General features: G+C 44.1%; 2 protein-coding genes across 3 annotated transcripts in view; both read right to left on the bottom strand.

Moving 5' to 3' along the window:
* Positions 1 to 483: 483 nt before the first annotated feature.
* Positions 484 to 3,579, bottom strand: lactb (lactamase, beta). 2 transcript variants are annotated; one of them, XM_084476869.1, is made up of 6 exons: positions 3,129 to 3,579; positions 2,941 to 3,007; positions 2,658 to 2,848; positions 2,252 to 2,570; positions 1,773 to 1,938; positions 484 to 1,481 (listed from the first exon to the last, which is right to left on the bottom strand). In XM_084476869.1, the coding sequence occupies exons 1-6, from the start codon at positions 3,477 to 3,479 to the stop codon at positions 947 to 949; spliced, it is 1,629 nt and encodes a 542-aa protein (XP_084332995.1). In that variant the 5' UTR covers positions 3,480 to 3,579; the 3' UTR covers positions 484 to 946. The 2 variants fall into 2 exon arrangements, with proteins under 2 accessions (XP_084332995.1, XP_084332996.1); XM_084476870.1 differs by having other exon boundaries at positions 3,141 to 3,579.
* A 3,291-nt stretch (positions 3,580 to 6,870) lies between these two features.
* tln2b (talin 2b) overlaps positions 6,871 to 16,088 on the bottom strand; it is a 69,050-nt gene continuing 59,832 nt past the window's right edge. The window contains 11 exon segments of the mRNA XM_084477828.1: positions 6,871 to 7,116; positions 8,216 to 8,294; positions 9,039 to 9,108; positions 9,240 to 9,302; positions 9,505 to 9,580; positions 10,542 to 10,612; positions 11,353 to 11,470; positions 12,185 to 12,318; positions 15,350 to 15,382; positions 15,384 to 15,430; positions 15,433 to 15,474. Of these exon segments, the coding sequence (XP_084333954.1) occupies positions 7,113 to 7,116; positions 8,216 to 8,294; positions 9,039 to 9,108; positions 9,240 to 9,302; positions 9,505 to 9,580; positions 10,542 to 10,612; positions 11,353 to 11,470; positions 12,185 to 12,318; positions 15,350 to 15,382; positions 15,384 to 15,430; positions 15,433 to 15,474 (737 nt within the window). The 3' untranslated portion in view covers positions 6,871 to 7,112.

Genomic DNA, 16,088 nt, shown 5'->3' with positions numbered 1-16,088 from the left:
TTTGCCACAGCACAGACCTACATGCTTTTATCCAGTGTAAAGCGTGAATGACCAATTCAATTGCCATCTAACGTTATAGCTTTTGACGGTGTATGGGAAGTTAGTGTGGCGTTACATTTGTACAATTACCTTTTGTGACATAGATTAATATTAGATTGATGTATTAAGACGTTTTTTTTTTAGACTTATGAAAAATAAATTATATGTGTATATATATATAAAGAGCATATTAAATAATATTCAACACAGACATGCTGTCTCAATGTATGTTTTTGTCAAGTGTAATGTGTCTTAATTATTATTCTTGGAACTAATAATCTCCTAAAATCATATCATAATCATATGAAAGACTTATTAATAATTTCTTATGGATGATTGATGACATGTGCAACTGCTGAATAAGCCTGAATCCACACAAACTTGCTACACTACATTTTTTTTACTCCTTTGTATAGTTTTGTCGGTCAGCTAAATGTAAAATAGTACGCTGATACATATTATAACATAAATACAATCAATTATAACATTTTGAAAGTAATTACACGCATGTAATTCGTATTGAAAATGGGAACACCTGCAGAGAACTTTGAAACGTCATAATGTAAAAACACAACAAACTGGGATGCTATGCTATCCCGAGTATGGCACTTTTGGTTTTCTGAAGATAAGTTTAGAATAAATAATTTCACAAGGAAAGTAATTTCCACATGCCATTTAAAATTTAGAGTATAATCATCTTTTGTTAAACAAATGTCAGTTTATGGAAAAACATTACATTGCTACCACCTAGTGGTGGAAAATGGTAGTATTTATTATTAAATTGGTAAAATTTGACACAAATTACAAAATACGCTACTGCAAGAAATGGATTTCCATCTGTGATTTCAGAGAAAAATATAATAATACCATGTGTATTGTTTGGTGCTGTCGGGTCAGCCGATTCTTCCTACAAGCTCTTCTTAGAAGCTTTGTCAAACTCGTAGGCTATTTTCAGTGCCGTGCTATTAAGCCCCACAGATTGCATGTTAGTGATGATGGTGACCACTATTCCCCGGGGGAGGCACTCTGCCCTCGTTCCTTCAGGCTGAAGCGTCCTTTCACTTGGTAATACCAGCAGAACACTACTGGCTCCAACAGCGCCCCCTGTGTGTGAAACATAGTGCCTGCGCCTTTTGCACTGGCCATACTTTTGGGATTTCTCCACTACTAACCACCCTTGGGCGTACAGTCCGTCCTTATCCCAGCTGGCCTCGGTCTTGTCCACCGGGGCCCAGAGGTCCAGGGAGGTCTGTGGTCTGAGGAAGCCAGGCAGAAGAGCTTTGGTGTCCTTCAGCTGGGCCAGCTGGTAGCTGTAGAGCAGGGCGTTGCCGAACAAGAGCAGATCTCCCGCTGTGGAGAGAAAGCCACCTCCGGCCCACTTGTAGGAGTTGTCTACATACGGGCAGTTCACCACCCGCCCCTTCTTGTTCAGGTGGTAGAATCTGCAACAGCAAAGACATGGGATTCAAAGACAGATTTGAACCATATAGACCACAAGAACTGATATCTAAGACTGTGTGTTAAATGGGTTACTGTTTGTTAGTATGCATGTGTTTGAGGTTTGTTTTTACATAATCAGGGTATATTCTGTTGTATATTGTGTGTATCTTTATAATACGATGATGAAAGATCAATAATACTGGTATGTATAGCTTCGACTAATAAGGTTTTAACTTCTTTAGCCCACTGTGCTGTAGATTTGACAGTGGCTCGGAGGCTGGCTCCGGGGTTACCGTGAGCGGTGGTAGATAATGGGCTCGTTCTCCTCGGGCACCGTGTGGACCATCCCGAGCTCGTGGAACAAGTTCCCCATGAGGTCCAAAAAGCCCTGTCCGGCCGCCCGCTCCGCCACAGCACTGAGAAGGGTGAAGGCATGGGTGGAGTACAGGAAGGTGGAGCCTGAAAACAGACGGCATGTTAACCCCAGTTGATGCACAAAACCACACTAAACCAAGGCCCGGTCCCAGTTCTCTCCCCTCTCCCCTCTGCCTTTAGTTGCAAGTCAGCTACCGAGCTGGCTAGCATTCAAGGGTTGATTTTAAGGGAAAAACAGCCCTCCCCCTTGCTCCCTTAAGTATTGGGACACCCTACCCCTTCGCAGGAACGTGCAAAATCTAGGGTTAGGGCTCAAATCTAGGGGAAGAGGGAGAATTGGGAAAGGGCCCAAGTGTGGTGAACCAAGATACCATCCCTTGGCAAACACAAGCCTCACCGGGTTTGAAGATGAGAGGGTCATCCTTGAACAGGTCCAAGGCCTGGAGGACATTCTCAAAGTTGGTTTTCAGGTAGTACTCCTCCTGCTCAAACTCCTTCTTCCTCTCCGTGGGTTTTGCTTGTTTGGATTCCTTGGAGATTTTCTCTTCTGTGATCGTACTCTTCACATCATCTTTATTCAAGCTAGGCTCTTCTTTGGTTGGTGACCTCAAAGGTCTCTTTGCTTTCTCCTTGTTTTCTCTCACTTTCTTGGCATCTCTTTCATAGTGGCGTATCCCACTGAGGTGAGACAGAATCATTCGCGGGGTTATGGTGACCTGGCAAAAATAAAACCACACAAAATGATGAAGAAAGTGTCAAGACTGCGAGACTGCTGACAATGAAGGTTACATCAACAAACTCACATCTTCTCCATCAAACTGTTTAGCGGGAAACTCAGGGACATATTGCTGGACGGGCACATCCAGGTCTAGTTTTCCCTCTTCACAGAGGCGAGCAACAGCCGCGGTCGTGAGGGATTTACTGATGCTGGCGATGCGCATCACTGTCTCTGGTCTGCATGCTATGCGGTTTTCCAGATCAGCATAACCAAAGCCTGAATTAGATTACAAAGATTATGCTCAGTGTATTGCAATATGCGGGAAGAAAAATGAAGGTTTATGTTAAGATCATTTGTCAGAAACAAACCTTCACACCACACCTGCTGGCCATCTACAGAGACTCCAATGACCAATCCAGGTGCCGCCACCTCGTCCTAATGTGAAGGAGGAAGTAAACAATTAATATAAATGTATATATAAATATATTCATAAAGAACCATTTCTACATATCGCCACCAACCGGATATGCAATGACACCGAAAGAACCAGCTGTACCTTGCAGCCTACCTTTATCCGTTCAACCAGGTCTCTGCTGACCCTGACGGCTGAATGATAGGTCCCGACTCTCTTCTGATCCGAAACCTCAGCATCGCATAAACTGTTGCCACCATCATTACGATACTTGAGCCCAAGCGCTAGAACTATCCCCGCTCCGATTCCGCCAAACCACAGATAGAACTTGGTGTTGGAGGTCTCTGTGCTAGACTTTCCTATGTACTGCCTTTGTTGTTGTTGTTGTGACCAGACACGCCATCTACCTCCTTTCGTCAGCGCATTTGAATAACGTGCGATTAATTTATATTTACACGTAGCACGAAAACGCAGAGGCATTAACAACGGCGACATGATCACGCTTCAGAATATCGATGGCAGTGGGAATACGACTAACGTTTAGGCCATACGATAAAACAACATAACGGCGTGCTTTCAAACAGCACTTTATTTCCTGTTCACATCCGCGGTCCAGACCCAACTAATCGACCCATGATTTAGAATCGCGTAATGTTAACACTTCCACTTTAGTCCACTTTACCTCAGTAAAAACACCGGTGTTGCCGTTTTTTAAATTCCATTGTTTTCTAAATAGTTGTTAACATCGTGAATATATATATATATATATATATATATAAATTTTATTGCACTAGTAGGCCTACTAGTGTGCATTAGTTTTGTACTTTAAACTACAAAATTCTCTGTACTGTTGGACCAACATGAATTGTTCTGATTTCTGATTTCTTCATAACTTGCGTCCATTCGTGCTCCATCCATTGATGAGTTTATCCCCATTGAATACCAACCCATTCAATAAAACACATACTTTGATCAGAAATGGTGAACATATAAGGAGACGCTCAGCCCCCTTATAAGAGCCCATGGAGGTCCTAGGCCAGCAGCCTACTCGGCCTTATGTAGTTATAATAAAGTATGATCTACATCTTCTTTTCAGAATAGTGTTGTGGAGGGTGGTGGTCGACTCTCGGCCAAATCCCCCGTGTCCAAATCCACATGTAGGATGCATGCTTCTTACTGTCACCTCTATATTTCACTGCTGTTTAGATATAAACATTGGCCAAATGAATAGTAGTAATAGTATGTGCAAACATATCCATACCTATATAACTGTTTTTAATGTGGTTTCTTATTATTTTTTATTCATTAATTTATCAATCATTTGTGTTTTTTCTGGGAAGTGTAAGATGTTAATGTTCAACCGAATGAATACCAAACAAGACAAATTCGAAAATGTCAAATGTGTGCTTTTATTAAGATGTATTGTACATGCATATGATATACAAGATACATCCATATCAATGGAATAATGGGTAAAATAATGCACAATCGGAAATTTTAAATCATACAAGAAAATTTAAGAAAAATAAATTAAAACTGGAAACAAGGATTTATCCCTTTCTTGACACTTCTAACTACGGACCCCAAATAAAAACCTCAACAAAAGGTCAGGACTGACTTAATTTATCTTTTCTAAAATGCGTAATACAGTAGCACCAGTACGCCAGTATGAACATACACATGGTATACTTTTACTTGTGAGGTAGGCCTATTTTGGGGGATCCCGGACCTTATCTAAACATTAACAATATTCTTAGTCCTGCCATAGAAATGGTTTCCTAACGTTTATTTAAGTGCTCAAATTGTTTCTCTCTGTACTATCATGACAGCTGGAATGGGATGTATAAGACTCAATTTGAAATGTATAAACTCTCTAGGCAAATAATAATAACGTAAAATCACCACATGACATAAAAAAAAAAGGCAAGATTAAAAAGCACACGTAGCTACAAGAATTACAATTTATTAATATCATTGTGTTTTTCTGGGCAAGAGGGAGCGGTACATTTGAGCTTTTCTCCTCAGTTGAGTTTCAGGGAAAGCTGGATGGTGCAAAACATGAAAACTGAAAGCATCTGGCTGTCTGCTCTCCACCACGGGCCATGAAGGAACACAGGCTTTAGGGGAAGCAGGGTGCAAGTACAAAAGCCAAAACCATGTGTGTGTGTGTGTGTGTGGGAATGGGGGGGGGGGAAGAGTGTGTGTTCACATATTGTTCAGTTCCATTAGAGTCTGGTCCAGCATCTGAGTCATGTCAAGGTTCTCCTCTTTAGCATGTGTCAATTTCTCTGTTAGAACACCAAATAAAGGAGATTAATAACACACAAGACAGATCAGATTAGTGAATTCCATGAGCAATTAGTGATTTACATATCCAAGACACTAACTAAACTCAGGCCAGTCTTTTAATTGGAGTAGGATTAACCGTGCATACAATAGTCTAGAGACACTCCATGCATACAATAGTCTAGAGACACTCCATGCATACAATAGTAGTTGACGTTGTAATGCTTCATAGAAACAACACAACACAACCCATTATAAGAAACAAGGCTGTACAATGCCAATTCATTGGATTGTAAGATTTTACTTTAAAAATAATACTCTTCAAGTGATCTTTAAATTGATTAATACTTTCAATGGGTTTGTTTACACAAACAGCACAAAACATTCACACAGTGCAGATTACACATTTGAATTCTAAACAGTTAATAGTTCTCAAACAATATGGTATTGCAATTATTCATATATATATATATATATATATATATATATATATATATATAAATCCCACACACAAACACACAGCAATCTGTATTCACATCAAACCCTAAGCACTGGATAACAGTCAAATAATTGAATCCTCATTCAGAACCACTCTTAGTTCATTCATAAGAAGGCGGTTTTTCTCAAGTAGCTGGGAGGCGCGATCTTTGCAGTCAGAAAGCAGTTAAGGAGGAAAAAAATGAGAGATCAGAGGAAAAGTTGCAGGCAAATAACTACGAGATGTTGAAACCTACCTGTTTGAGAACCATTTGAATCAACCCCTGAAATCTACTGAATACATTTCCTTTAAAACTAGCCAGACATTTTAAGTTCCTGTGGTGTTTAATAGGAATGGCGTTGATGTTGTCTTCTCAGCTGTAGTCATACAATTCACAGCCCAAATATGCAGGATTGAGAAATCCCGTGAAGAGATAAGCAGACATACTATATGCTCCTGTTGTCCTAAATAAACCAGTGATTGTTATATCTGTCAGGCATGTGCATGTTGGTTAAAGAAAGAAAGACTGAGTAAATGGAAAGCTGTGTTTATTTAAATAAATGACAGGTTATTGTGAACCATACAAACACCAGGTGTCCTCCATTACAACTTCTGTTCCTTCCCAGCACAGAGTCAAGCCTTCTTGAGAAACCATCCATCTTTTTTTTCACTTTCGCGATAACGGCCAACTTATGCTTCTTCATACTACGCTCAATCTATCAAAATTGTTTGTCTTCCCGGTTACAATCTATCATTGTCAGCTACTGCCACTCTCCTCGAAACATTACCATCATTCTGTACTCCCTTTGCAGCATTTAAAAAGTGCTTGAATGCATCTATTGAAATGCGGTGGCTTCTAGATCACCTCCTCTATCACTTAATGCAGCTCATTCTGCAGTAGTGTTGCGATGCTGGTGTGATGGTTTAAATTCCATTGAACAACAAAAAAGGAAAATATGAAAGGAAATGAAATCTGCAGGACAGAGAAGGCACTATAATGCGATGTGGTCTCCTGAAAACGTATGAAGAAGTCAATGAAATACGTCTTTCAATTCATAAATCAAGGCTTCCTTGTTTTATGAGAGCCGCTTGAATATAAATAGAAAAGAGATACTACGTACATAGAAGGGAGGATGTTTATTTTTTTTATACAACGCAGAAAGAGTCTAGGATTCTGTACAAGAGATGGGATAAAGCTACCGTTGACATGAGGGGAAACACATGTGGAAAGGAGGGAAGAGAGAAGAAGAAAGCAGAGACAAGAGAGGAAGTAGAAGGGTGGGGAAATGGAGAAAAGCCTGGAGAGAGGGGACAGAGTCCGCTCAGGCGGCAGGTGGCGTCTTTGATGATGAGGTGTAAACAATTTATCTGTGTGGAAGAGAGAAAGAGCAGAGTGAACCACATGCAAAGGCGGAGAGGGCGGGGCGCGGCACCACGGTAAAGGGTCCGGCGACGAGGCGGTCAACCACAACACTCTTGAGGCGAACCCCACAAGACAAACACACAATGCATCACAGAAATGCATTGTTTGAAACATTTCTTCTAAATTAACCAAAAGACAGGGCGGGATGCAACAACAACTGCATCGGCATCATCAACCTTGCGATGTTCCGTCCATGAGATTACAAAGGTGACCCTTTTCCGACCAATCAGGGGGGCATGCATCGGAAATAATAATCCCACACCATGTTTCAACTGGTGTCATGAAAAAGGACACAGGAGGGCCTCTCTTCCAGACAGAAGTAGACCATGTTAGTACAACAGGTATGGACCTTGGTTAGAGGATCAATGTGGATCCATCACTCTGACCAACAGTGTGAGTGACTAGGATTCAACACATTCAAAAGGTACCACAACAGCATGCTACATGTCCAAGCATGTTTGACAGACAGAATATTTCAAAGTGGCGTGACCACACAGACAATCTGTCCACTGGAATCTGTCCAAGGCACTGTACAAGCACTTGAACAAACACCAAGTCAACAGTCCAAACAATGAAACACATTGGTCTCACAGAGGATCTCTAAACTGCGTTCTGTTCGTACATTATATTACTCCAAGTGTAGTCACTATTTGAAGTGCGTTAACAATGTGTCAGCCACAGAGAGCATATCTACATACCACACTAAAACACAGGTATGGAAGGAAACAACACACAGTTTCCATATTTGTCAAATTGCTCTTGGGTACATCATCTTTGCTGATGATTTAAAGACATCACGCTTCACTTCACTGCCTTAAGTGCTGAGTGAGCATACTACAGAGGTCTATATAGGCATGGCTGCAGTTAGCAGAAACCATAAACAACTGTAGAAACAGAAGCAGCAGATGGATAGAGTTGACAGCATGCAGATCTGAATGCACACTGGACTCTGAGGGAAGTAAAGGGTGGGTGGAGGAGGGGAGGAGAGGGGTGTAGGAAGGGGTGGGGTGTCGAGAGGAGCAGGCACAGAGGGAGGTGAATTACATGGAGGTCATGTCGTTGAGGGCGTGGTCCAGCTCCTCGCTGATGGCCTTGTACTTCAGTTTCTGGGCGTACAGCTCGTCTATTGGTGGGCCGAGATAGGTCGGGGTGTGGGGACGGGGTGAGGTGGAAGGGTGCAGGAGAGGCGGAGGAGGAGGAGGAGGATGGAAAGGTGATGGGTGAATGGTGGAGTGCACCCCAAGAGAGAGGGGAGGACAGAAAGGAAACAAAGAAAAGAAACGAAAGGAAGAGTTATACCAGAAAAAAAGTAAACAGAAAAAAATGGATAAATCAATGGAATGACTGGGCACGGCCAGGGATTAACAGGGCGCTCCTGTTTCACAGCTCTGTCCTCTGACCTCACGGTGACGCATGGTTGTAAAACATGGATGATTTACTCGCCCTGTGCTACAAGTCAACGATCTACTCCATGGCGTACGGGTCAACCTGCCTATGCTGCAAGTATGAGTCAGCTCTGATAATCTTTCCTATCAGCAGCACGCCCTCAACACCCATAAGGAGAAGAGACTTCTTCCTTCCTAGCCGGGCTCCTGCTGTCGTAACCGTTACAGCTACTCAACACGCCACGACCGATAGCGTAGCAGATAAGAAGTTGGTTCACAAAGTCGATAACAAAAGTAAGGTAGATGGAAACAAGGAAAGCTTTGGAAACCAGCAGTGAAAAGATAAAAGAGTGCAATGATCACTTACCCGTGTTCAATTATTGACCATGAGTCGTGACTGACTAAGATAACACAGCTGACCTGTGTACAATCTCTATGGAAAGGAAGTGTGAAACAGACAACGCCGAACGAGAGAATCATACCTTCCAGGTCATCAATGGTCTTCTCAAGCTTGGCTACTGATCTCTCAGCGAACTCAGCACGAGTCTCAGCCTGTGTGTGTGAGAGAAGAGAACACGTCCATTAGACCTGGTGGACACAGCTGTCCCACACGTAGAGCCTTTGAATGCTGCTCTGGAGCCCATTCATCACGGCGGGGGCTAACGTAGCGTAGCGTGACTTGCCTCCTTCAGCTTGTCGGTGAGGACCTTGATCTCCTCCTCGTACTTGTCCTCCTTCTGGGAGTACTGTGGACGGACAGGGGAGGCACACGGGTCAAGGGGAGGACAGGAGCACGGGGGCTCGGCGAATGGGATGATGGGTCATGGCATGCTAGGATGGTGTGTGATGTGTATACTGGGGGAGGTCCACCGAGGGCGTGGACTGGGGATCAGTGGGATCACGCTGGAGCGAGGGGGAGAGAGAAGGGGGGCAGGGGGGGGTCCTTACCTTCTCGGCCTGGGCCTCCAGTGACTTCAGGTTGTTGGTCACAGTTTTCAACTCTTCTTCAAGCTCAGAGCATTTGCTGGTGTTTTAAGGCGATGGGAGGGAGGGAGGGAGGGAGCGAGGGAGGGAGGGAGGAGGACAGGTGCAGAGGAGAGAAGAGGAAGGAGATTGAGGGAGGACAAATCAAGATGAGGATTGGGGAAGAGAATGAGAATGGGAAGAGAGGGGGTGGCGAGGGTAAGGGGAGAGGGGAGAAAATAAGTATGAACCAAGCAGAATCAAGAAAGGACAGAAACCCCACAGTATACCCGAGGCGCCCCCAACAGAGCAGGAAGGGGACACTCATTGCGTTCATTACGGTAGTGAAAGGCAATCCTCAAACAGAGTTGCAGCCCGTGCTATTTATCCACCTAGCTCTAGACACCTCTGCGGCTCGAAATCTTGTTAAGCATGAGTCATTCGCTTACACTTCCTGCCCCGTTAGTGGTGTGAGAGAGTCTCAAATGTCAAAATGCGAATGAAGCGTGTAAAGAAAGCGGGGGGAGGGGGGGGGGGAGGTGTGTGTGGAGGAGGGTGGAGGGGGGCAACAGCAGGGGGGGGAACGGCTAACAGCAGAGCAAGCAAGACAGTGATTTCATTCAGTGAGGTGAACGGAAGGGGACATGGGAAGGCCCCCTTTCTGCTGACCGCAACACACAGCCTTTGCTTGTGTGTGTGTGTGTGTGTGTTTGTGCGTGTGTTTGTGTGTTGGTTTTCGCTTTGTTAGTAGTACCTGTATACCGGAGGAGTTGAGTGATTTGAGGCTCTGCTCCAACACTCTGAGCTCTTCCTCCGTCCGCCTGACCTGGCTGTTAGTGCGTGTGGCGAGTGGAAGCAAACAATATTCAAACACCACATGCAAATATGACATGCAATGGGAGGGACGTGGTGTTTTTTTTTTTTTTTATAAATGACGTGGCCAGCGGGCGTGGTCGACTGCTGCATACGCCACACATGCATGGTGACAGTGCGCCCAGAGGGGTAGAGAACGGAGGCCTTACCCTTCTGAGAGCTCAGCGCGCTCCTCTGTGCGCTCCAGGTCACTCTCAATGATGACCAGCTTACGGGCAACCTTTAGGTGCAGCACAACAACAGTTACTACTGGTGCCCTACCTTACCCAGAGGGCCTGTTGAACCTGTGTGTCTGGGTCCTAATCTGATGATAACATAGGTAAACATAGGTTTACCTATGTACACATAAGTGCTGCTAATAGAAAGTAATGGCGTGGATTCAGAGTATGTATGCTGGTCCATGATGTGACATAAGGCCACATGGTAACTATATAGGTCCATGATGTGACATAAGGCCACATGGTAACTATATAGGTCCATGATGTGACATAAGGCCACATGGTAACTATATAGGTCCATGATGTGACATAAGGCCACATGGTAACTATATAGGTCCATGATGTGACATAAGGCCACATGGTAACTATATAGGTCCATGATGTGACATAAGACCACATGGTAACTATATAGGTCCATGATGTGACATAAGGCCACATGGTAACTATATAGGTCCATGATGTGACATAAGACCACATGGTAACTATATAGGTCCATGATGTGACATAAGGCCACATGGTAACTATATAGGTCCATGATGTGACATAAGGCCACATGGTAACTATATAGGTCCATGATGTGACATAAGGCCACATGGTAACTATATAGGTCCATGATGTGACATAAGGCCACATGATAACTATATAGGTCCATGATGTGACATAAGGCCACATGGTAACTATATAGGTCCATGATGTGACATAAGGCCACATGGTAACTATAAAGCGTGACGGAAGAACTCGCCTCCTCGTATTTGCGGTCAGCCTCCTCAGCGATGTGTTTGGCTTCCTTCAGCTGGATCTCCTGCAGCTCCATCTTCTCCTCGTCCTTCATGGCTCTGTTCTCAATAACCTTCATGCCTCTGTAGGGGGGGAGGGGTGGGCGACAAACAGCAGGAGTCAGTGGAGGGTGGCAGACCCATAGCCCCGGACCAGAGCAGCACACACACACAGATAGGGAATCCCAAGACGGAAAACACACAGGTGTTTACGCAGACATCTACAGTACACTGTGTGGTATATTTAAATAATATAATAATAAGTTGTTTTCATCCAAACCCATCCAACTGAGGATCACTACATTGAAAGTGTATGATTATTAAAAAGGTATACTCCTAAACAAACTAGTTCCAGATTGCATCTTCTGATCGGTCGGAGAGAGATGTTGTACGGGCGGCACCCTAGCATCAGCTGATCTGTTTTGTTTAATGGCTGTTTGTACCCAAAACAGATACAAGGAAAAGAAAGTAGGCTGTCGATGGGCCTGCCCGAAACTAACCCTATACAGGCTTATCGAAACTAACTACAACACCCGCCATTTAGCTATGTACACTAGTTTATTATAGGGACTTTGTATGCACCCACAATGCACCATATTGTTGATGTTCCTAACTGTTGTCAAAACAAGAGAATGACAAATGGCCGATGTGACTTCAGGTCCGATTAGAATTGAAAATCCATGCGTACGTTAAGCGTATGGACTCGGGCCCTCTTAGTGGGCAGGCCCAGTGTACAGGGTCAGAGTGAACGTGGGTGGCGTCGTGAGGACCCAACAGCCACGGCTCCAGACAGCCCACCTCTCGCTCTCATCAGCTGCCTTCTCAGCCTCCTCCAGCTTGGTCAGGGCAGTGGCCAGACGCTCCTGGGCGCGATCCAACTCCTCCTCAACCAGCTGGATGCGTCTGTTAAGGGAAGCGACATCGCTCTCAGCCTGAGGGAGGGAAGAAGGAGAGAGAGTCAGGAGCAGCCCGGGGGACACTGGAGGACGCACACAGCAGCAGGGGACAGATCTGCTGAAACACACACACACACACACACACACACACAGACAGACAGACAGACAGACAGACACACACAGACAGATACAGAGACACACACACACACACACACACACACACACACAGACAGACAGATACAGAGACACACACACACACACACACACACAGGACAGACAGACAGACAGACAGACAGATACAGACAGACAGAAGTCACATGCAACTGTACCTTACAACACAAAGAAAGCAGGTCAATATTTAAAGCTATAGGTTTTTTGTTTTTATTTATTTTAGCAGCATTTTATTGCAGCACTGCCCAATGTTGTACAGCGTTTGGTTGTAAATCCATATTCATGGTATAATTTAGTAAGCTATATCCGGCTGCATTGTTGGTAAGTATATTTGAGTGTGCCCCATTGGGAAAAGCAGAGTAGCCCTTCCCATAGGATTGGTCGTTGCCCTAGCCGTTCATGTATAATTAATCAAATCTCCCCAGCCTCAAGTCAAGTTGAATGCCCTGCAGACTCGTTATCAGACCCGCGAGACAGATTAAGGGACAAAGACAGGCGCATCGCAACTGAAGCAGCCCCTGAGTTGCCGAAGAGTCAATGCTAGTGTCACTACATTTTAATTAACGGCTCATCTGTGCTAACCGACTAGGAGTCCGGGCCACGCGTTTACAAAAGCTGAAATAAGGATAAGCAGAAACACTTTCTGACAAACCACTTCCTTAAAATGGAGGCAGAAGACACTCCAATCCGTTTCTTTTTCTGGTGCAATTTTAACACTCAAGACTAGATTTAGAAAATCTCTGCGCATTGGGTTGGGTTTCAGCCCAGGAGGGACTACTCTTCTTGCGTTTCAAATAAAGTGGCTTCTCACAGCACTGTGTGCGGCGGAGCCACATCAGCTAAACGGGCAGCCAGTGCTGAGCTGTAGCTCCTGCAGTCAGAGGCACCTTGCACGTTTCCAGCCAAAGAGACCTTATATGGGCAGGTTGACGAACAAACGCCTGAGCGACGGGTTTTATCACTCTGATGGCCAATTCAATAACTCGCTTTAACGCAGCCTATGCACGGCTTGAAAGTGTGCCTTTAACACTTATACATATATATATTGGAGGGATGCAATACATCCGTAAACTCCCGTTACAACCACCGAGCTGAAGCGATGCGACGCAGTGATCCGATGGGACGTTATGACTTAAATGCAACGAATGCGTTACATTGAATGCATGAATGTCTCATGTGCTACCGACATCGTTGAAAAGCAAGTTTGTACCTCAAACAGTCTATGGTCTGTACGATTAGGCGGTACTGGCTATGTGATAGTCATGCTTACTTCTTCTCTGGCTTTTTTCTGCAGTCCCAACTCCTGCTTTAATCGCTCAGCTCTGTCTTCTGCAACCTCTGCTTGGTCTTGTAAAGATTTTATTTTTCGTTTGACTGATTCCAGCGATATGGCACCGGCCATTGTATCTATAGATGTAACACACGGGGCTAGACACTGCTTCAGGAATTCCTTGAAATTTAAATGAGGCGCAATGACGCTTTGAATGGTACAACAGGAAGACATTGAGCTGCCCAGCGTTCAGCGTCGCGTCATGACTGCCAATTGTACAGAAAATTAAAATAAATAATAATCCTACATATTTGTATGAAATGATTTGGAAGGCATTATTTTATTAAACGGGTGTCCTATTCAAATATAAATCAATAAATCAAAAGTTAACGCGTAGACTAACTGTAAATAACTACCACTTTATTGGCAAGAACACGCCCAGTTAATATCATCAGCATCCTTTGGCTTCATGTTAAATTGTTAAAACAGCGCCATCTTCTGTTCCGTTTGCAGTGGTACAACCAACGTATTAAATGCAGTAATGCAGTCAGTAGTGCAGGCTTACTCCAAAGTAATCTGAAATGATGACTATTATTATCTATACTTTGAGATGGTGATTAATGACATTGCCGAGTTTATCCAATCGCTTTAGTTGTATTTAATAAAACTGTGTGGGAAAAAAATATGATTATGGTGTACCAAAATAATAATCATAATTAATTTATAAAAATCGCCTAACCTACGTTTCCCTTATATAAATGTTTATTGCGGCTCGATCAATCAATCACATCGTTGTTCAGTTTCTTGAGGCTATTAACAACGCTTAATTGAGAAGGAACTATTTCGCTGTCGCGAGCAGGAGCGCGGCCCGAGGCGCGCAGCCCGTGCTCCGCGTTGACCATATAAAGCAGTGGGCTATATTTATCACGCCAGACGTCAGCGGAGGGCGAGCTAAATATGCAACTTCTCAAGAAGGCTCCTTCTTGAGAAGCTGCATATTTAGGTCGGACTGCAAAGTAAAACTAAAACCCAACCCCAGAAAACCCCGAAGAGGTTCAATGATTATTAGTAGGCCTACCCACTATAATCTATCTCCATGTTATTTATTGATCCTTTTCTACGTGTGGGTACCAGTCTGCCATGCTTTCTTTGTGTTGATTCAAGTAATACGACATAGTTGAAGTAAGACATTATAATATAACGACAGTTTAATGCAGCAATGGGACATAGCCTAATGTCATTCCAGGGAATTGCCAAATTGTCACCAATAACTGGCAAGGGCATTTCACAGGCCTGTTGGGTCCAGATAAGGTTAAGGGTCCGGATAAGGTTACGGGTCAAATAAGAGTTGGCCCTATATTTATAATGACACTGGAAACACAATCTGACACTAGGTTCCACTGGCATTGCACTTGTCGTTATATTTGTGGTGACGTAGCAGAAACGTGTAAAGGAAAGTGCAGAAACAGTGCGTGTGTGTGTGTGTGTGTGTGTGTGTGTGTGTGTGTGTGTGTGTGTGTGTGTGTGTGTGTGTGTGTGTGTGTGTGTGTGTGTGTGTGTGTGGGGGGGGGGGGGGGGGGGGGCCATGTCTGTGTGGTGGCCCTGGTTGTCCCTCCATATACTCACGTCGGCGGCTTTCTTCTCAGCCAACTCAAGTTTTCTCCTGTGCGTCTTTAAGAGCCTCGGAGTACTTGTCCAGCTCATCTCAGTTCCCTTGAGCTTCTTCTGCAGAGCTACCAAGTCGTCCTCAAGCTGGTGTGTGTGTGTGTGTGTGTGTGTGTGTGTTTTATTGGAGTGGTGGTGCGGATAGATTCAGGGGGTGATCAGCAGGAAACAGGAGTGCGTGAAGGCGTACAGGACCGCAGAGAGGCAGAGAGGCAGACAGGAGAAAAACAAGAAGAGGGAGGAGGAGGAGGAGGAGGAGGAGGAGGAGAAGAAGAGGAGTTAGACCCGTGCGCGTGGAGCGGTACCTTAGCGGCCACCTCCTCGGCGGCCAGCAGCTTCTCCTCCGCGGTCTGGCCCTCCTCAAACAATTTGTCTCTCTCGTCCTCGGTAATGCGCAATTTCTTTTCCAACTCTCTTATGTCATCCTCTAACTACACATTGGTGTTTAAGAAATACACATGGTCAAGCAAAGAAATGATCAGGGGAGCATGTCATTATCGTTCACTGTTACTTACTATACTTAGTCATTTCAACACATTTGGGCTATACAGATGCGATCCATATTCCTAAATCAAGACTATTTAGAATTAATAAAGTATTCATTATTATTATTTAGCTCAAAAAAACTTTCGAATTATCCATGTAATTAATCCATTGAAAAATTGAAAAGGAAATCCATTAAAGAATCCCCCCATTTTTT

The sequence above is a fragment of the Micromesistius poutassou genome, assembly GCF_964030765.1.
Source record: "Micromesistius poutassou genome assembly, chromosome: 13".
In the NCBI taxonomy this organism is placed as follows: domain Eukaryota; kingdom Metazoa; phylum Chordata; class Actinopteri; order Gadiformes; family Gadidae; genus Micromesistius; species Micromesistius poutassou.
Note: the sequence above shows the minus strand (reverse complement) of the source record. Positions and strands in the feature narration are given on the sequence as shown.

Coding starts and splice junctions, on each gene's coding strand:
- lactb (XM_084476869.1), bottom strand. CDS start 3,479: ATGTCGCCGTTGTTAATGCCTCTGCGTTTTCGTGCTACGTGTAAATAT. Junction 3,008..3,128: donor GGATAAAGGTAGGCTGCAAG/GTACAGCTGGTT, acceptor CCTTCACATTAG/GACGAGGTGGCGGCACCTGG. Junction 2,571..2,657: donor AACAGTTTGATGGAGAAGAT/GTGAGTTTGTTG, acceptor TATTTTTGCCAG/GTCACCATAACCCCGCGAAT.